This window comes from Gopherus flavomarginatus, chromosome 3, assembly GCF_025201925.1.
Source record: "Gopherus flavomarginatus isolate rGopFla2 chromosome 3, rGopFla2.mat.asm, whole genome shotgun sequence".
In the NCBI taxonomy this organism is placed as follows: Eukaryota; Metazoa; Chordata; order Testudines; family Testudinidae; genus Gopherus; species Gopherus flavomarginatus.
The window spans coordinates 42,636,976-42,658,931 of NC_066619.1; the positions used below are offsets into that span (position 1 = coordinate 42,636,976).

At 40.2% G+C, this 21,956-nt stretch overlaps 2 protein-coding genes across 5 annotated transcripts in view; both read left to right on the forward strand.

Moving 5' to 3' along the window:
• The first annotated feature begins 185 nt into the window (after nucleotides 1-185).
• The window catches only part of TRAPPC13 (trafficking protein particle complex subunit 13), a 42,253-nt gene continuing 20,482 nt past the window's right edge, over nucleotides 186-21,956 (forward strand). For all 4 annotated transcript variants that reach the window (XM_050947055.1, XM_050947056.1, XM_050947057.1 and 1 more), the window contains exons 1-6: nucleotides 186-284; nucleotides 10,792-10,860; nucleotides 12,904-13,003; nucleotides 14,137-14,221; nucleotides 17,099-17,226; nucleotides 17,457-17,529. In XM_050947055.1, coding sequence (XP_050803012.1) covers nucleotides 239-284; nucleotides 10,792-10,860; nucleotides 12,904-13,003; nucleotides 14,137-14,221; nucleotides 17,099-17,226; nucleotides 17,457-17,529 — 501 coding nt within the window. In that variant the 5' untranslated portion in view covers nucleotides 186-238. The remainder of the gene's footprint in view (nucleotides 285-10,791; nucleotides 10,861-12,903; nucleotides 13,004-14,136; nucleotides 14,222-17,098; nucleotides 17,227-17,456; nucleotides 17,530-21,956) is intronic.
• SHLD3 (shieldin complex subunit 3) lies at nucleotides 187-5,391 on the forward strand. The gene is made up of 2 exons (XM_050947131.1): nucleotides 187-284; nucleotides 4,384-5,391. The coding sequence occupies exon 2, from the start codon at nucleotides 4,522-4,524 to the stop codon at nucleotides 5,266-5,268; it is 747 nt and encodes a 248-aa protein (XP_050803088.1). The 5' UTR covers nucleotides 187-284; nucleotides 4,384-4,521; the 3' UTR covers nucleotides 5,269-5,391.

The window sequence follows — 21,956 nt, forward strand, 5'->3', positions numbered from 1 at the left end:
TGAGCAGCTGGGATCAAGGGGAGCAGTGCATGCTGGGGCCTGTAGTTTCTTCTCGGCCCTGCTCAGTCCCAAATAGTGCGTTGCATGCCGGGAAACGCACCTCCGGGTTCTCTGTGTTCCGGTCAGTTTAGCTCAGGCTGCGTGCGGACCTTTATCCTTGTTCCTTTCGCCATTAGTAGAATCTTGGCCTGGGTGAATCCTGTAGGCGGCAAAGGCCCAGAGAGGGGAGGCCGAGACAATGGATGCGAATCAGCCGAAGCAAGAGCATCTGCTGGCCCTGAAAGGTACCGAGACGGGAGCCCACCGCCCCTCCTCCTGCCTGGGCCCCAACCTTTCGCGCCAGCTTGGGCCGCGGGGTGGCCCCTGCGCTCGTTGCCCGTTCCAGGGCTGTGCAGGGAGGCGCTGGGTGGCTTTAGGCCGGGTCTCTCCGCCGGGGCGGGGGGGTCCCGGCTTGTCTGTACGGGAGGGAGTGTGGGCTAGTGGGTAGAGCGCGGAAGCAGGCCTGGCCAAGCGCGGGGTGTCCTGATAGGTTCCAGGAGGTGGGCACGACGAGCCCCTGCCTTCCCCAGCCCGCTAGCCCTGGCAGTGGCTGCGCTGCTCAGGTTGAGCTGCGGTTCCGGACACTGAGTGGGATGAAGAGCGGGCCGGTGAGATTAGCGCCTTTCGAGGAAGAATAAAACATCTAGTGTATTACAGACAAAATACATAAATATTGTCCTGATGCTGCTGCCTGTCTACAGAAGCACTTGCTGTAGTTGTCACAGAAATACTATCGTGTGGTAGCAAGTGGTGGGGGAAGTGGTTCACTGGTCACTTTCTCAATGAGATATGAGCAACGCTTGTGCTAGACGTTAGGACTGTGTAATCCGGGGACGTGGGTTCTGTTCGTGATATTGTCAAAGAATCCTTCTGTAGCCTTAGGTAAGTCCCTTATCCTTCTTAGCTTCACTTCCTCCAGCTGTAAAATAGGAATAATCACCTATCCTTATATAGGACTGTATGCTCTTGGGGGAATTCTGCACCACTGCATGTGTGCAGAATTCATGTCCCCTGCAGATTTCTTTGTTTTCCTGCAGAAAAATGACTTTTTGATTGGGAAGCTGCAAGAGTGGTCACATGTCCCTCACCAGCAGCATGGGTGTGTCCACAGATGCTGGAGCTAGCAGTGAGGAGGGTGCTCGTGCACCTCGTGGCTTGAAGTAGTAATAAGAACCCAAATACATGGTTTCTGCCTTAGCACCCCCACTATAAAAATTGTTCTAGTACCACTGAGTGTGTCATTTTGGGTGCCTAGATCAGACATTGGAGAAGAAAATCACTGGGTGCGAGGGCTGTGGATGCCCTGTCTGGTGGCTCCTACCCTGCACCAGGCTCAGCTGGTAGTTCTGGCTGGGCTGGGGCTGAGCAAGGACAGGACTTCCTCTTCTCCCTCAAGGAGCCACCGCCGCTGGGTCAGACCCAGCCCCAGAAACCTCTTCCAGCTACAGGAAGCTCCACACCGCTGAACCCCATTGCTCCTCAGCTGCAGAGGGAGGGGTCACTGTATGGGGAGCTGTTCCTCTGTCCACTCAACCGCTGTGTAATCCAGACCCCCCTCCCATACCCAGACCTCCCGCAAAATCCCCTTAGCCTCCACTCCAGTAAGTCCCCTCCTACTGCACCTGGACCACCCCAACAAGCCTCCCGCTCCTTTGAGCCTCAGCCACCTGGACCCTCACCCCACCAAGCCCCACTCCTCCAGCACCCCCCTATGATCACCTGTGCATCCAGAGCTTTTTTGTGGGTGCAAGCGCAGAATTTTTAATTTTCTGAGGAAGGATTCTCTCAGGAGTAAGTACTGTGAGCTCTTTAAATGAAAAAATATACAAGTACAGAATGTTGTATTAATTGGAGACTGATGTGTTTAGTCTTGACCAAACAGATTGGAAGAGAAACAAAGATGTAGGTGGTGGAAAAGCTGTGCAATGCTTTGAAGGTGAAGAGGAGAAACTTGAACTTCATTAGGAAAAAGAGAGAGTGAGAGACGATCTTGTCTGGAAAAGGAAGATTACCTTGGTGGTAGTATTCTGCATGGATTAGAGAGAGAGAGAGGCTAGAAAGCTTCTGGAAGTCATAGAGCATATAAATACCACTGACTTATGGGAGTGAAAATCCTGTGTTCTGCAATACCTGCAGTTAGCAAATGAGTTTTAGCATGTTCAGCAGAGTGCTTTCATTTGCTATGCACTGGGCTTACAGTATATAGAATACTATATTTTTGTCTCCTCTTTGCTCAACAGACAACTGCAGACTTAATTGATTCCTTGCCTCCACAGTCCAGAACTGATAAATTCATGTTTTCTACATTCTTTGAGTCTAATTTGCGTGAGAGCACAACTGCACAATGGAGCACTGACCATTTTTGCCAGTAGTGAATTGGGACCTGTAACAGTGAGAGAACAGAGCACTAAATAATCTTTATCTGCTTTTCCCTTTCTGAATCAGGAAAAATGATATTGTTTCTGGCATTGTTTGTCTACCATTGTGCTTTTGTGTTCATATTAAGTAGCAATAATGATGAAGATGAAGTCCGTAATCCTGTAATCAGTTTAACTCAGTGGGGCTACTCAGGTACATAAGTTATACATCTGCATAAGTGATTGCAGAATTGGGGTTTTAGGCCAAGTATATACTAGTGAACTTACAGCGGCACAGCTGTACCGATGCAGCCGCACTGCTATAAGATCACTTGTGTAGCTGCTCTATGCTGATGGGAGAAAGCTCTCTTGTTGACATAATAAAACCACCTCAACGGGTGGCGGTATCTATGTCAGTGGGAGAAGCTTTCTGCTGACGTAGCATTGTGCATGCTACCACTTATGCTGGCAAAACTTACGTCACTCTGGGGTGTTTTTTTTATACTGCTGAGCGACGTAAGTTTTGCTGACATAAGTAGTAGTGAAGTCATGGCCTTAGATGAATCTACCTCATGTTAATACACTCACTTTAAAAACACTCCAGAGGACAGTATATTGGTTTTAATGGTGTTAGCTTATTGCTGTCTAAGACAGTTAGAGATTTCAAATGACAACATCATGCTGCTTTTCCACTTTTCCATAATAATAAAAAAAAAAATCAATGGTTCTGCTGTTGTAACAACTCATTGAAAGCAAAATCTTTTCTTAATACACCATTGTTCGGGGCATAGAGGACTGATCAGAGGTGTAAGTAGATTCCTGGGCCTACAGAGAAGTCAGTGTAGCATGTGTCCCTTTCAACTCCTAGAATTCAGTCATTGCAATGCAGTAGCTAAATGATCGGAGTCTAGTGTCTGTCGTATTACTATCTATTGTTGGTGTCTGTTAGAACACACACAAATGACTGAAAATTTGGAAGAAATTAGAGAGTAAAGGATGCTATGAATTTATTCCATAATTGGTAATCCTATTTGTATCCATTGCCTAACATTTAACCTTCATCTGAGAAATAGAAATGTTGAAATTTGGAAATTAAGAAGTATCATATTTAAAGTTTTCATATAATAGCACGACTATGATGTGTAGCTCTGAAGTTTGGAGCTGAGACTGGTTGGTATATAGTTATGCTTTGAAATGGAAATAAGAAAATCTTTATTATATATTGTCCGGCATACTTGGAGTCCAGAACAGCTTCTTGGCTAATCTTCTACTTTAAATTGTGTATTTCTGCTAGTCCTATTTCAGAGAGTATTTTTTTCATCATCAGTAACTGTAATCTGCAGTATATTCAATTTCCTTCAGTAGAAAGAAGATATTGTTTTGGATTTGTATTTAAAATTAATATTTTCTTTGTTCTCTTCTCCCCCTGCCCCCTTTTTCTTTTTGACCTGATAATTTAAGATGATATAATAAGTTTTAACTTCAAGCTGGTGGTAATTTTATCGTATGACTGTTCACGTTTTAAATGGAAATCCTGGTACTTTTAGTGGATAGCATTAGATATGTGTGTTAAGAACATAGTACCATAGATGCATGGTAATTTGTGGGTAAATACAGTGGAATACAGTCTGAGGGTTCCACTGAGGCATGATTAACTGGGCAAAACTTCCTCATATCAATTTCATGTGACCACAGAAATGGGAGGGTAACAGGGAGGAGAACAGCATAGGTTTTTCCATGAAGAGCAGATCATATAAGTTTATGTATGTTCTGTTTTTGTTAAAGTTTAAAATGTACTTATCTGATGTTTTAAAACACTAGCAATGATTAAATACCCGTAAGTAATCACTTATGGTAAAATATGAAGCATTCTGTTACATAAATATAAATATTGCTAGTTTATAGCATTTTGTTTTACTACAAAATATTCTAGCAATATATGGCTTAATATGGTGGTATCTTATTCTTTACAATACTCCTGCTTTAGGTCCTGTTTTCTTCTGATCTGTGCATCACATGCAAGAAGAGATTCTTGTAAATAAGATGTATTACGCTGTAGAGTTGAGGATCCTAATGAAGAGACTGTTTCTTTTATTAAGAATAACTGGATTCCTGCAGTACCAGCATGGAAGTAGTTTTACACTATCGACCATTCCAGAATGACCTCACAAAACTGCAGAAACTTGCAGAAGAAACACTGAAGGAGTTTCCTATTCGGCAACTACCAAGATTTGTTCCCTGGTTTCCAAATGTTTCACACAAACTTCCGCTCAAGCCTAAAAGACAACCACCTATTATTTCTGGTGAGAAAGCAGAAGAAGTGAAACAACTTGTTGCAGCTTCAGAACCTTTTATTGGGCGATATTATGACTGCACAGTGGACCTTCTGGAGTTTCAGTCTAATTTTAAAACTGGTCAAAGTTTAATCCAGGCACAAACAGTGCATGCACAAATTAATTCAAGCAATCTGGAAGTACAATCAGCAAACGAAAAACCAAAATTGAGAAGGTCTTGGAGTATCTCTGTCCCTAGTCCTAAACTTAAAGAAAAAATTCTTCCTTTATCTAGAGAACTGCAGAGTAATTTAGAAAGAATGAAGCTACATGCATTTTATAGAGCAAAGTGGACAATTGAGCAATCTATTTGTAATAATCAAACTCTAGAGGACGTTTGGATAAAATTGAACACAATGATCAAACACAATGAATTGCCATCTTGCAATGCTACAATCCAAAGATGTGTAGACCAGATATGGGTTTTCTGTGATGTATTATATAGTGAATATGTTGGCAATCTTCTTAAAGAAAGATTAAATCTTATTGGGAGAATGAACTTGCTTGTACATAAATACGGAATTATATTTAGTTTGTAATTTTAAAACCAAAGGAAATATAATATTACTATCTGGAATATTAGGGTTTGTATCCACAAAAACGAAGAGGAGTCCGGTGGCACTTTAAAGACAAACAGATTTATTCAGGCATAAACTTTCGTGGGTAAAAAAAACACTTCTTCAGATGCATGGAAAAATGGGTTTTTTACCCACGAAAGCTTATGCCCAAATAAATCTATTAGTCTTTAAGGTGCCACTGGACTCCTCATTGTTTTTATTAGTTTGATTAGAATTGTTTACATATAACTTTTTGACTGTGAATTATATCAGTGTATTTTGTAGTTATTAAGAACTTTAGAATAGCATTTGTGTAACTTCCCCGCCCCCCCATGCATAGAGTCAGAGTCCATTGTCCAGTAACTCTTGCAGATGAGCTGTGTTAGGAAAATGAAATCTGTACTTCTGTCAGGTAGAGGTACTTCTGTACTCCCTGTACTGACTGAGTTAAAATTAGGAGGAGAGAAAAAGCACAATGTATTTTTAAGTGAATCATCATTGTCGCCATGATGGATTTTGATTTTGTCCTAGAGTTCCAAGATGCTGATTATCTCCAGGAAAAATTCGCATTTGGATAAATAGTTTACATTTAAAATGTAAACTGACTTCCATTCCACACAGATCTTGTCATCTCATGCTTCTTATTAATTATTTGCTCTGAAATACTTAATAATAAAGATTAGAGAAAAGTTTATATTGTAGTAATAAATTCTTTTACCTCCATTATTTTGTGCCTTTTGCACTGACATTTTTCTGGTGTCCCTGCTTTTTTATTTCATTCCTACGTTTTAGCCCCAGTAGCTTATAATTATAGTGGTGAAGAAAAAGAAAGTTCTAGGTTAATGGTTATTAAGCCATCAGCATTAAGCATCTTGGAAAATTAGTCTGACTAGCTTGTGATATTGTACATATTGATAATATAATGGTCCCACTGGATGCATTGGTAGGTTAAGATGTTTGAATGCAGCATGGCTTGCAGTGACATGAGAGAAGAGACCCATCTTCAGTATGAATGTTGAGTATGCTTCTGTCCTCTTCAGAGGGTTTGTTAGAAACTGTTGAGCAGGTATCTTGGGACCCTGTAGGAGTGTATGGGCATGTATTTCTCTTGGGGACCTCTGCTAGGAAGTTTACAGTTATGCTAGCTGTCTTGGAAGAATTTGCATCCTAGCTAGATGTAAATTGTTACAGTAGGCTGTAGCTATGAGGGAAGAAGGGGAAAATAGTGAATGGGGATCCCAGGATGTTGGACAGTGTCCTGAAGGCCATTGTGTTGGATTGGAGTACAGAGAGAGAATCCCTATTTATTTCCCAGAAGACCCAACTATTCTAAAAGTTAACCTTTTGTAACTATTGGCAAATGTTGTTTCCCGCTTTAGAGGTGTAAGTAGTAATTTTACATTGCAAAACCCATTGGAAAACATAGTTCCACAACTCCGTTTCTAACCTTACTTATTTTTAATAAACACACACAAGTTGCTATCTAAAGCAAAAATCTGAAAATTAATGTGATTTTGATTTAATTGGTAAATTCCCAGTTTAGATGGGAAGTGTCTATATTTGTCCTAATGATTCCATCCTGCCCCCTCCAGTTACATGGTAAGTTTCATTGTGAGTACTACTGATTTAATCTCATTGCAGTTCTTTTGGCATCTCTTACCTCTATAAACAAATCAGTTTATCACTAGGCGTAACCATTTGCCATCACACTGACAGGACAGATGTCCAACCCAGCAGTATAATTTCTTCCTTCTGATTCTCTGCAAGTACTTCTTGCTCTTGCCTGAATGCTCAGTATTTTCCCTTGAGATATGGAGGTTTTTTAAAATCTATTAGTATTTCTGTTTAGTACAACTGCATTGAGAGTTTCATAGGATAACCCAGGGTCTGTATTAATTTAAAAGCTTGCATAGCTAAATTGCATAGTTTAATATAGTGTTCCTTATAACAACAAAATTAGTAATAGAGATACAGATAGCCCAGGTCTAGTCAGAATTGTCTTCCTTTTAATATACTGTATAGAAAAGAAACTTTATGGTAGAGGGCAGTATAGAATAAGCTATCACACTTCTTTATCTTGGGCTACAACTAGAAAACCCAGTTTGGGGCCCTGATCCTGCAAAGACTTTATGTAGGCAGTAGCTTTATTTAAGTGAGTAGTCCCACTGAAGTCAGGTCCTGACCCTGCAAAGATTTATGCATGTAACTTCACTCACATGAGGAGTCCCCACTCAGTAAAGTTACACATATGCATAAATCTTTTCAGGATCAGGACCTTAATTTGTGTTTGGCTTATGACTTCACAGTATGGCAAGTTATATCACTGTAATCTGTGACTGTTTTATACATGTAATTTAAAATTGTTCTAATTTTCTCTAGCTATACATGATTGGTATCAGTTTTCTGACTTAAAATTCTTGATAAGAACTTGCTGTGAGAATCAAATAATTTTAGGACTTTCAATATATGTCCACTTTCTTCAGTGCTTATAGTTTTCTGGATAACTGCCATCAAATGGGTTGTGAATACCCAATAGTGTCTATTAAGAGGATTATTTCAGTTAGTACTGATTTACAGTCTTAAACCCAGAACTTTATTTTAATTTGTTTTAGAAATGCTTAGCTGAAATGCATATGTATTTAAATCTCCTTAGTATTTTGCTTGCCTTCTTTCTGGCCCATTTCTCCATTACTGTGTTAGGTGCACTCTTTACAGAAAATAGGATTGGGAATGGGAAGATAACTTTATCACTTGTATGTTTCCCTACACTATGGGTCTGGGTGTTAGTGTGAATTACTGTATTGCCAACCTCAAGCATTCAGGGATCATAAGTCAGGCCCCTCAAAAGTCATAAGATTATATTAAAATTCATGCAGTTTTTTTAAATAATGCATTTTGGGTCTTTTTATTTGCCTCCTTGTTTTTGAGCTTTTAGAATTCATTATTTTTAGCTCTTTATGTCTCATCATTGTGGCAAACTTTTTTTTAAATGAAAGCTGAGATTTTCATATAGTTGCATGACTCAGGAGCTGTGGTTTTAAGGAAAATGCCATATATTGTGAGACTCGTGATAAAATCACAAGAGTTGGGGGCAACAGTGAAGTTAGAGTAGTCCTAAGACTTGGAATTAATTTGACTTGACTCCTGTGGCCCTCATTTGTCCAAGGGAAGCAGATAATAGCCAGAGTTCACCAGCAGTCCAGATTCATCCCGTCTTTCCCATGATATGTTCTGGGTATGTGGTGGGTAGAGTGACCAGATGTCCCAGTTTTATAGGAACAGTCCCCATTTTGGGGTCTTTTTCTTATATAGGCTCCTATTACTCCCCCATCCCCCCCGTCCTGATTTTTCACAAATGCTGTCTGTTCACCCTAGTGGTGGAGGACAGGCATAGAGCTGTTGCAGTAGTTCTATATTAGAGGCTGCTCTCGGGGTATTTTCCAGGGGAAATTTATTACCCCTTTATGCTAGAGTTGTGTAAAGAGGCCAGGAGCCCCTGCTAGGAAGATCTGTGTGCCTTTCTTGCCTTTTTCCTGTGCCAAAGTGGCACAGTGAGGTTAGATTACAGCTCAGGATTTATTTTACTTGCCCATTTAAAAAAAAGAAAAGAAAAGACTTTGAGGGCAACATTTACCAAGCAGTCAATAAAATGTCAGGACAATCAGAACCATGCGCTTTCCAAAAGTACCCAGCCAGGTCCAGGATACTGATGAGCAAAATTGCATGACTTATATGTGAAAGTCTGCACAATTTAAAATAACATTATACTTCTTTTGTGTGCGCTGTTTGGTGTTCTATAATGTAATTAGCAAAAACTGTATGAAAGTATGAACAATTTAAAATGACTTTTTTTTTTTTGGCTGTTTGGTGTTCTGTAATGTAGTTTAAATGAAAATCCAGGATTATAACTGGAATGTAGGGTACTAGTTACCAAGTGTTTGTAACTTCACTTCCATGTGTTTAGGAAATGCTGAATAGTTATTGTGACTTTTTTCTGTATTGCAGTTTAAATAAATTACCGAAACAATTGAAACTGGTGTGATTATATTGCCTTATTTTGACAAATAAAATATGCAGAATTTTGCAGAATTGCGAATTTTTTGGCGCAGAATGCCCAGGAGTACTTTATCCCTTCTTCAGCTAAAATCTCCAATTTACACCTTCCCATTAAAAAGGGCTTTACTTATGGTTCACTTCTGTAATATGTACATTCCCTGAAACAACTGAGTGTGCCTCCACTAACCATCCCATGTAGGTGTCTTGTATTGTAGCATAAGCTACCACATGAACCATTGCACCATGCCCGCATGCATACTCAAAACAATCAATGATTTTACCAAGCTGGCATCAATCAGTGCTGAGTAGACTAATGAATATGAAATGAAAATTCATCAGTCTTTCAAATAGCAACTTTCAATGCAAGCTTGTCCATTTTATTTTTCTATAGCCTGAAGAGATCCTGAGCTGAAGATTGCCTTGATCTGCTACATAAAATGTATTTCCTATTTTAAAATTGTAAATAATACATTCTATATGAAAAAATGAAGGAATATTATTTTTATTTTGGAACTCCTGTGTTCTCAAATTACTTGGCCTGAGAAGCTATGACTTACAATGTAATATTCAACAGCCCAATTATCAGTATTTGTTTAGTCTTTTGAGTCTTATTACACTTATGAGCTAAGATCAAGTTTAGAGGTAAAGCTTAACCAAATATATCTTGTAAATGAGGGAAACACTGGTTTGCAGAGAAGAACTGCAGGTGTTGGTCCTAGCAAATAATGTTATGCATCTGCATTTAAAAAAAATACTGAGCCTTTGTCTAGAATTTTACATCTTCAAAGCAGTTTTCAGACGATGGTCCTGATCTTGCAAACATGTATGCAGTGGAACTCAGTGGGATTACTGTTATGTGTAAATGTTTGCATAATCAGGACCAGTGTTGGTTGTTCTTGTTGTTTGGGGTGGGGGGAGGTTGTTTCTTGGTTTTTTTTCCTATTCTCCATCTAGAAAATACCCTGTCTTGAGGGTAAATCACAGGCATCATGGTATAGATGAGGTTACATAATTTGAGTAAGATGGTTTACAGCATCCTTTCAAAATTCTACTTGTCCCCTTTCCTGGGACAAGATTATTTGGTTTGTATGATGGGTAAGTAAAATCTCATTCCTTTTGTTTTTTCATTATTGTAGTGTAGAGTTTGTTCCTAGGCCATTACATTTTCATGATCATTTTGCAAGGCTGATTTAAAATTTGTGACTACAAGAAATCAATTGTATGCAATGACCTAGATCCCTATTAAACTTTAACTCCATACTGACCAAAAACATTCACGAGGAAGTGCTGGTGATGTGATAGTTTGAAAGCGGGTGATACAAGCGCACTTGAAAATGAAAAATGTGGTGTGTTGTTTTTTTTGTTTTTTTTACTAAAACTACTAAATGTTTTTGGATCTTTTAAATACTATGTTTTCATTAACTTTTCCTTTCCTTTCTGAATTCACAGTGATGAGGTTAACCAAACCTACGTTATTCACCAATATTCCAGTGACTTGTGAAGAGAGAGACTTGCCAGGTATATGATGATCTCTTGATAATTAATTAATTACTGGTTATATATCATCAGAGGTGTTCAGTGTGCTCTACTTAACACATTTTTTAAAAGAAAAGCAGGTTCATCCCCGAGGAGTTACAATCTAATGAATACACACAAAAAAGAATGAAAAGGGTAGATGGTACTAGAAAGGCAAGGGCATCTGAGAACGTTTAGACTAATTTAGTAAGCAAGATATATTGGAGTTTCATCCTGGCACACAAAAGCAAAAAGGATTAAAGCAGCCCAGAATGAGCATCTGAGACGTCTACACCACACCTCTGCAGTCACAGAGGTTACAATGTATTATATGAAGTAAACATTCCCCCTGTAATGGCCATAGAAAATTAGCAAAGTTCACCACCACAGTTCTCACTCCACGGCTTTGGAAGCTTGGTAGACAACCTGTAAACGTGTCCTAAAAATCTGAGGAATTAGGAAAATCATAACACCTAGTGGAAACTGTTTTTGGTATTTTGAGATGATTGTGTGTGGGGGCAAGGTTTCAGAGAACCAAGTGCACACTGGGGAGAAAAAGAAGCATGGAATTGTCTCCGGATATGGATGGTAAGGCATTCTATATTACTCCCTCATTACAGCCATTAGTTTACTCAGCACTTTATTTCAATGGACAATTGAGAATGATTTTTCAGGACTTGTTACCTGATGAATTCCCTTGTCTTTTGGTGCAAGCACAGCCTTCAAAGTTCTCCTCTTGAAATTGCTGGGTTCTCCCCAGATATTGACTATATTCTAGAGGCCAGTCAAGGTGGTGAGAGAGAGGTGCCGTGCAGCCTAAAGATTTTTTCCCCCTCCTCATCCCAGCAACTGTCATTCTCCTTCTCCCATCTCCTTCCAGAGCAATGGCAATTTACCTTCAAAAACACCAGAGTCCTGTGGCACCTTATAGATTAACAGATGGAGCATGAGCTTTCGTGGGTGAATACCCACTTTGTCATCCGACGAAGTGGGTATTCACCCATGAAAGCTCAAGCTCCAATACATCTGTTAGTCTATAAGGTGCCACAGGACTCTTTGCTGCTTTTACAGATCCAGACTAACACAGCTACCCCTCTGATACTTGACCTTCAAAACCAGATATCAGGATAAAAAGACAAAATAAAGAAAATTGTATAGGAAAGTAAATAGAGTAAAGAAAAGAAGGATAAATGGATCAGCTATTTCTGACATGCTGTGCAGTAGGTCTTATGCAGGCAGAATTCCCATTGAGATTAATGTTTATAATGAGATACGTTTTTGGGATTGAGCCCTTCTGTGTATCTGTTGACTGAATTATTAAACACGACAGGTGGAATTTTCAGAAATTCTCACTGTGTTAAGGGGAGTAGAGTTAGACCAACAATGAATGCTTTTGAAAATTCCACTCAACTTGTATTATCTCAGTGACATAGACAAGTCAGTTCTCAAAGCCTTGGTCACCCAGAATTTTTGTTAATTTATCTATAGCTATTCAGGCAAAATCCAGTTTTGCTTGCTTTTCATTCTCTAAGGAAGCATGATATTTTATGTAAGATTGAAAGATTATCTTTTTGCTGAATTAATATACGAGATAAACTGGTGCTTATGTCTAATATGAAAGACTGAGCAGTACTGCGATTAGTGTATAATGATTATGATAGCTTTTTCTGTTGCAAAAGCTATAGTTAAGGTTTCCTTGTATGCAGGTGCCCTTTTATTTATAACTTAATATTACAAAATCACTAGTTCCTAATCTGCACACCCTGTTCAACAACTAAATAAAACTCTACTAATGCTTAGAATTTAGCATGAGTGTACTTCAAGAAACAATTAAGAGTTTAACATGAAACTATTCAATCTGTCCTTTATTTGGGGGTCACTAAAGGAAAATAATTTAAACTAAGCAGTCATAATATCGATAACATTCAAAAGCAGCACTGTATTATCAATTTCTAAATGCATGGGAAGTAAACATGTCATTTATACGTAGACAAGGGTCTAGTTTATGCAAATATTTTTGATCTATGCCATTATATATTATTACAGGAAATCTGTTGAATCAACTCATGAAAGATGACCCTTCTACCGTAAAAGGAGCAGAAACTTTAATGCTAGGAGAAATGCTGACTTTGCCTCAGAACTTTGGGTAAGAATCAAATAAGCAACTGTAAGGTATGAAGATTATTGCTACACGAATCCTGGAACTGGATTATTTGTGCTTATTAGCTCTTTACTTTTTTTACAAATACACATTGCAGTATTTCGGTGATGACTGAGGATAACTTGTTTATTTCATTAACAACAGGAAATTATTTATGGAGTATAAACACATAAAAGTGCTGGTGTAATATAGCCTGAATGTGTTCAGTGACTGTATCTGCAATACGTACCTGCCTCTCTGTAGTAGGGTCTAGCAGAGACAGTAGACAGCATGGCACTGTGTAGTGCCCTGCAGGATGTGCAGCAATTTTTAACTTCAAGGTGAAATATAACCCTTATATAGCAGACAGTCCCTTAGCACTGTGCCTGCATTTGAGAAACTTACATTCATGTACACACCCCTAAGATATGCTGCACCAATGAAAAGCAGGATTTATGCCAACACAGTTTACTCCAGTGATTTACTATACTAAGTTGCACAGGTGTAAGCCTCACTTTAAACTGGTGCAGTGCGCACACATTTAAGGTTTTAAGAGACCACCTCTGTATATCTCATTGCAGGATTGGGACTTTAGTTTAACCGCTATCACTGAGATGGTCATTTTCAAGTAGGAATCTGACTTGATCTTTTTTTGCGGGGAGGGGGAATAGTTAAAATTTAAAAATTTGTGTATAATGGGAAATTTCTAGGGCCTGGTTTTCCAGACATTTACATATGTGAGTAACTTAATTCATACATGCAGTTCCATTGGTCTTGATTACAACAGGCACTGCAAAATTTCCCATTATTACTACATCTGGTTCAGCTCTGCTAGTGGTAACAACGTTGGGATTCCTAGAGTAGAGAGGGGTTGCTACCAGTAATTAGGGCACATTGTCAATTAGACATGTTCTGAGCAGGGTTAAATGAGACAGTTTTTAAAATGCCAGTGGCCCATCTGTGATCAGATTCTTGATATTGCTAGCACTGATGGAACTGAACTGGTCATAGCATAGACAAGATCATTGTAGAATTTTAAAATAAAATATTTACAATAATTAAAGATGGACTCTAATGGTTTTCAGTGGGTTGACTTGTTGAAAATCACATTGTTAAAAAATACTATTTTCTTTGAACAGAAATATATTTCTGGGAGAGACCTTTTCCAGTTACATTAGCGTACATAATGACAGTAACCAAGTTGTCAAGGATATATTGGTAAAGGTATGTGAAAAAATATATCTATTTGTTGGATTTATAAAATGTGTCAAATCCTTAGTATCTCTGGTACATTTTTAACATAATACACAGCATGTATTAGAAATAACCATTAAAAGGTTTCCCAGCACAGGAAAAAAAGCACCTCAGGTAATCTGGAATGAAATCATGAAGAGCTTTAGAGGACAAAATCAAAGTTAGGATTGCATCCAGAAGCATATGGGAAGAAAGTCTTTGTAGTATTAGTGTGTCATGATTTTCACAGCTAAGACCAGCAGGAATTGTGTTCTACATTAGCTCTAGCTTCCGAATGGTCCTCAAAGACTGTCCCAATTAAAGCGTACACACCTCTGAAAATATTTACATAGCCAAAGACTGTTATGCCACTGACTGAAATCTAAATTGTCTCTATTTTTAACCAAGTATGGAAAAGCTTACATAGAAGCATTGCAAACATGCAGTATTCTGTTTAAGTACAGATGAAAGATTGAAAGTGGTTCATAATTATTAAAATGCCTGTCTCTTTCATCTTAGTGTGTGCAATAATTAGCTGGATGAAATCTTGTTGTGGGTTGAGTTAAAACCTCCATTGAGATTGATAGATTTGAACTCACCCTTCAGTTAACATATCTGTAAACGTAAGCCCCCACCAAAGACAAGAGGAGTATGTTTCGACCAAGGAGCTTTTGCTGAGTATTATTTTCAGGAGTGGGGGAGTAGGCAGAACAGACAAAAGACAGAGAGGGAGACAGCTGGAAGGAGCAATTGAAAGCACAAGGGGCGACCCTGGGAGAAACCCAGGGAGAGGTTTTTGGTTCAGGGGGATAGGCTGAAAAGAGCGATCTTGGTGATGTGAGCCAAAGAAGCTGTTTCCTTTGATTGCTTATGCATTCAGAGACATGTACGTTCTTTGTTAATAAACAAATCTGCATCGAAGAAATATCTGACTGTCACCAATTTGTCTTCCTAACTGAAATGGTGTACTAGACCCTACATCAGATGTGGGCAAACTATGGCCCGCGGGCATATATGGCCTGCTGGACCATCCTGTCCGGCCCCTGATCTCCCGGCCAGCTCCGGCCCCTCCCCTGCAGCCACGCCGCAGGGGAGGGGGGAGCGCAGCTGGCTCTGGCCGGGTGTTGCGGCTGCGAACGCCTGCTGCTGGTAAGGGGGTGCGGAACGGGGGGGGGGTAGAATAAGGGAGCAGGAGTCCTGGGGGGCAGTAAGGGAGGAGGGGGTGGTTGGATGGGGCAGAGGTTCTGGAGGGCAGTCAGGGGATGGGGAACAAGGAAGATTGGGAGTGGGAGTCCCGGGGGGCCTGTCGGGGTGGGGCTGTGGATAGGGGTCGGGAGAGCGGTCAGGGGATGGGGGGGTGTTGGATAAGGGAGTGGGATCCTGGGGGGCAGTTAGGGTGGGGGGTCCCGGGAGGGGGTGGTCAGGGGACGAGGAGCAGAGAGTGGTTGGATAGGGGGTTGGGAGTCCTGAGGGGGGCTATCGGGGTGTGGGTGTGGATAGGGGTTGGGGCAGTCAAGAGACAGGGAGCAGGAGGGTTGGATAGGGGGCGGGAGTCCCGGGAGGGTGCAGTCAGGGGACAACGAGCAGGGGGAGGGGGTTGAATGGGTTGGACGTTCTGAGGGGGGCAGTCAGAGGTTGGGAAGTGGGAGGGAGCAGGGCCCAGACTGTTTGGGGAGGCAGACCCTTCCCTATCCGGCCCTCCATACAGTTGTGCAACCCCGATGTGGATCTTGGGCCAAAAAGTTTGCCCACTCCTGCCCTAAATATTTGGCCAGCTGCTCTGGTAAAAAGGGGCAACAATATATACTCAGCACACTTAGCAAGGGTAGTGGTGATTCTCCATTACTAGCAATTTTAAAATCAAAATTGTATGTTTCTCTAAAAAACATGCTCTGGGAATTATTTTGGGGAAGTTCTGTGTCCTGTGCTATACAGGAGGTCAGACTAGATGATCACAGTGGTCCCTTCTGGCCTTGAAATCTGTGAATATATATGTCAAATGGAAAGTCCACATCAAATGACTATAATCTCAGCAAGAAATAACTCCTCTCATATTGAACAAAAATGAGCTAAAATCTGAATCATGAAAGCCTTCTACATTTGGAATTATTTTTGAAGCCAGTGGCAGTGCTGTGAGCTAAGGCCATACAGAAGCAGACCTTCTGTATGTGTACTGAATATTATCCTTGGCTTTGAAAAGCTACATACTATATATATTAGTTCTGTTGCAGTTACAAATGCATTTAGTCAATCTATAGCCAAATAAAACATATTTTCTGGTATTCACACATTCCCAACCTTTTCAGTTATCAATATTTAAGGGGAAAAAAACTCCTGTACTATAATATTACTCATGCCATGGATCCAATTATGCTGCAGAACAAAAACTGTTGGGCCATAAATAGAAATGGTAACTAAGATCTAGTATGTAGTCCTTCTCTTCTCCCCTCCCCACCCCTTTTTTTGGGTCCCTTTTCAATACTGCCCTTATTAGACAAGAATGAAACGCAGACACTCTTAAGACAGGCTTGCTGTCCTAATTTAGGGAAAATTCATTGCTTGCAGGCTTCACAGGTTGTTCTCATGCATTAGTGGTGCTGCAAATATTGCATGAGTTATCTTTTACATTGCAATTAATTAAAAAAAAAATGTAATGTATGTGCCTGTGTCTGAAGACAGATTTTTTTTAAAAAGACTTTAAAAAGTAGATTCATTTCTGGTCACTTGGCTTTCATAGTATCCTGTAGATTATTTGAATTAAATGTAGTGCCTCACAAGGTATGTTTTGGTTGTTTTTGTAATGCTTTGCTCTTTAGACACACTGATGACTTGACAGCATTCTAACCTGTGTTGTTTTTCAATTCCAAGGCTGATCTTCAGACAAGTTCTCAGCGATTAAATCTTTCAGCTTCCAGTGCTGCAGTGGCAGAACTTAAATCTGACTGTTGCATTGATGATGTTATTCACCATGAAGTAAAGGAAATAGGAACACACATGTAAGGTTTTATATCTCCTCCTGACTTAGGCATTTTCTTACACATATCCCTGAAATTATTTACATAGCAAAAGATTAGCATGCCACTGACAGAAATCTAAATTGCCTTTGTTTTTAACCATAGCAAGTATGGTAAAGCTTACATGGAAGCATGCATTGTTCTGGTTCTTCTTAAGTACAGACAAAAGTTTGAAAATTGTTCAAAACTATTAAAATGCCTGTCTCTTTCAGCTTAGTATGTGCAGTAAGTTATACTACACAGACAGGAGAGAAGATGTACTTCAGAAAGTTCTTCAAATTCCAGGTACTGTGTATAAGAATATGCAATGTCTGTAGCTAACAGGTACTGTTTGTTTATTTGCAGCACTTGAAATCTAAAAAAATATATTCACTTCTTTATTGAAAATAGACATATAGAATAGTCTGTTTAACATATGTCTTTAGGGCTGGTATATAGTGTTCTGGGCCTTGCTTTTATAAGACATTTAACAAATGCGGCAAAATATTCAGTGCTATGAAATGCAGGGTTTTTTTAATGGATGATGGAGTTCAGTATTGTCCCACCTTTTAGAATTTTTTCAGTGTTTTTTTTTACAATGTAATTTCCTATGTTTTCAAGTATGTAAAAAGTTGTTACAAGAAGGAGGGAGAAATATTGTTCTTCTTAACCTCTGAGGATAGCACAAGAAGTAATGGGCTTAAATTGCAGCAAGGGAGGTTTAGGTTGGACATCAGGAAAAACTTCCTAATTGTCAGAGTGGTTAGGCACTGGAATAAATTGCCTAGGGAGGTTGTAGAATCTCTATCATTGGAGATTTTTAAGAGCAGGTTAGACAATCACCTGTCAAGAATAATCTAGGTCGGAGTGGGCAAACTTTTTGGCCTGAGGGCCACATCTGGGTATAGAAATTGTATGGTGGGCCATGAATGCTCATGAAATTGGGGCTGGGGTGTAGGTGGGGGTGCGGGCTCTGGGGTGGGGCCAGAAATGAGGAGGTCGGGGGCAGGGAGCTGGGGTACAGGAGGGGATCAGAGGTGCAGACTCCAGGCAGCGCTTACCTCTTGCAGCTCCTGGAAGCAGCGGCATGTCCTCCCTCTGGCTCCTATGTGGATGTGCAGCTCTGCGTGCTGCCCTATCCGCAGGCACCACCCCTGCAGCTCCCATTAGCCACAGTTCCCGGCCAGTGGGAGCTGCGGGGGTGGCGCTTGGGGCAGGGACAATGCGTGAAGCCCCCTGGCTGCCCCTAAACATTGGAGCCAGAGGTGGGAGTGCTGCTGCTTCTGGGAGCCTTGGCACAGGTGCGCAGAGTGGCCCCAATCCCTCTTCCCGTCTGGAGCGCGGGAGCTGGGCCAGATTAAACTGGCTGGAGGGCCGGGTGTGGCCCACAGACTGTAGTTTGCCCACCCCTGGTCTAGATAATATTTAGTCCTGCCATAAGTGCAGGGGACTGGATTAGATGACCTCTCAAGGTCTCTTCCAGTAATATGATTCTATCTTTAAAAAAGAAAAGAATGTCAAAAAGTAGTTGAGAAATACCAAATTAAGATTGCACTGGCAAACTTAATTCTGGCATTTCCCAACTCTTGAGTGCTTAACTTTGCAACCCGAATAATGTTCTTGGGGTTTAAATAAAAAGAAAACTGGTAAAAAAACAAATGGGTTGTTCCACCACACAGACATGTGCCACTTCAGCTAATGGAGTAACAGATAGTAGTAAATTGTCATCCTCCATGTGGGCTAGCACTAGAGGAAGACGAGACACTTTGCCAGTGTGTTTCACAGATGTTTGTTGATACGAGAGGAATGGTAAGATTCAGGAATCTTGGGTTCCATTACACGCTCTGGAGGACTGTAGTGAGCACGGACTCTTCTCCCTATTTCTCATAAGTTTTTTGACCCCTTCTGTTGCATCCCCTCCAACATGTCCCAGTCCTCTCTTTCCCAGTCCCATTTTCTACCCAGCCCAGTTTCCAATACTCTGGCTTCTCATTCCATTCTTGGTCTCTTTGCCCAACCATTCCCAATCTCACCCCTACCTCCACCTCACTTCTTGTTCTGAGACTCCTTGCCCAACCAGTCTCCCCTCCTCCCAGCCCTTGTCAAGTCTTTCTTCTCTATCCCACATCCACGTTCTCGATCTCTCTTGGCTTCATTTCTCTGTTCTTAATTCAACTTCATTATCTCCCGCCATCCCAGGTTTGTCTGTCTCCTTATCCAACCAGTCCTGTTCCTCCTTGCATTCCATCCTGATTCCTCATTAGATCTGTGTGTCTCCCCCCTTCCACTTGTCCCGCTGATTACTAGTCCCAGTCTCTCTCTGGTTCTTTGTCCGATCTCAATTCCCCCCATTCCTAATCTTCTTGCCCAGCCAGTCCCTGTCTTCCTCCAGTCCCAAGTCCCAATCTCAGTGCTCCCTCCCCTTGCCTTCCCCCAATCCCAGTCTCTCCAGCTCCTTGTCTAAATTTACTCCGGCTCACCTCCCAGAAGGCTCTGGACCCTTTTGGATTCAAATTTGGGCAGCTTTCTCTTCGTCATTGCCTGAGTGCCAGCAGCAGTATTGTTGAGAGCACAGGTGTGAGAGGCTGCCTGCATTTAGCATAGGGGCCTGGGCCTGAGCCTGATATGGCACGGAATGGTCTTGAACAGCCCAGAGCTGCAATTGCAGGGAACATTGTGCTCCACCCCAGGCAGGAACATGTCCACTGTGGACAGAATCTTCTGAGATCTTAGTTGCTAAGTCTCCATTGATCAAGTGCAAACTGAAATTTTTTTTCCAAAGGTAACTTGGCCAAATTTGTATTTCAAGTCCCCTGCTCCAAAAGTTGTTGATATTTTTGAACATGGGAAAAATAATATATTTTTCTCAAAGTTGATCTTGGAAATGGCTGAAACATTTTTGGTAAAATTTTCCAGAAAAAATTCTGCCTGAAGAGGAAAACCACCATCAAATATTTCGCCTTGAATGGTTAAAGTTTGTAAAAGTTATAACTAACTGAAAAGACCATGTTAAAATGGGAACTATCAGGCAACTTTAATAATAGGCTGCCCAGCCTATAATATATTAAATGTGTACTCTTTCCATTGACAAATAGTGAACTCTTTCACTTATTTTTGTTTTTGTTTTTTTCATGGACCTGTTATTACCATGATTGGTTGAAAACAACCACATTTTGAACCCCAACCCAAATTATCAATGTCTGTCTATTAATTGCAAAAAAGAAATGGAGCATTGCAACACATTGGTGTGTGGTGGGGTTTGTTTTTTGGGGGCGGGAGGGGTGCTGTTTTTATTGTGAGTGTGTGTGTGTACTCAGTCACGTACGTTTGTTGTTGAAATGTTACATGTAAAATGAAGGACTCTTGGTATTAGACCACCAGAAAGAAGTTACAAAATTTAGAAGAAAAAAAGCAAAAATGATTAAGGAACCAATTTATGAGGAAGTATTTCAAAGAATGAGGCATATTTTGGCCATCCATGACTAAAGAGGGATAAAATAACTACAGATATTTGAAGGATGTGAACAGTATGGACCTGATCATACAGTCAGACATATATGGCTTGTTTTGAATCTGGAGTTGATTGTGGGATCAGGACCTAAGAATGGAAAGGAACTATTTAGGATGGCCCAAGACACCATATACATGATGTGATGAGATTAACTTAAACAAAGGAAATTTTCTCTTAGAGAGTAAGATTAATGTCTTAACAATAAGACCTTTTATCTTTTGAAATAGTCTGAAGAAATTGGTGCGAGCTCATTCAACTCAGTCATTTAAAATAGGACTGGTGAATATATTGAAAGAAATAAAACTGACTGGTTGCTGGAAATGTAGTAATTACCACATAGGTCTTTTCTGTCTGATTTTCTGGTTCTGTATTTTTAAGGTAAGTAAAATTTGATCAGAAAAACTTTGAGAGGTGTTTATTGATTGTTAAATAAAGTAGAATAGGAAGCGGTCTTGACACCAAAACCAGCCATCCAGGATAGAAGAAAAAGAAAATGCACATAGGTAGTCAGCTACTGTAAATAATAAAACATTCCTCTATTGTCCAATATTTTGGGATTTTTCAGTGGAGGAGAAAGGGGAAATTGTCCAACATTTGAGTAAAAGAAAACTCATTTTACAGCAAAGAGAAGGAATCTGCAAACAAGGTAGTGACACATCAGCTGTATGTAATTAGTTGCTATTTTAGTTTTTCCTCATTTAAATACACACAGCTGTTACACATCTATTGATTAAAATACATTTTTAAGTTTTAATAATCACAGCTATTTTATACACAGCAATCAGAGATCACAATTAAAAATATAAATATCAAAACCACAAACATTAAAAAGCCACACACGATTTGCTTTACATACGATATACCCATCAAAATGAAGATCCAGCTTGGAATTTAAATATGCTCCTCAGGCCTTGTAGGACACAGGATATATAGAGAGACTATTTTATGATCGTGAAAAGATGGTAGAAACTTGTAATGTTGCAGAAACACCAACTTCACCTAACTTCTGCTGTTGACAGGGGTGTCTTCAGGGCTTCATTAGGAACATGTGGAATAATTTGCGGAAGTAATTGCTCCCAAGACATATTATGAGAAACAGTGATAGTTCTATAGTTAAAGGTTTATATCTGTGTTCGAACAGTGTATATAAGGCTCAAGAAACAGGCACATTTCTCAGTATCTAAAGCATGAGATATCGAAGAGCACTCTAAAACAGAAGGTA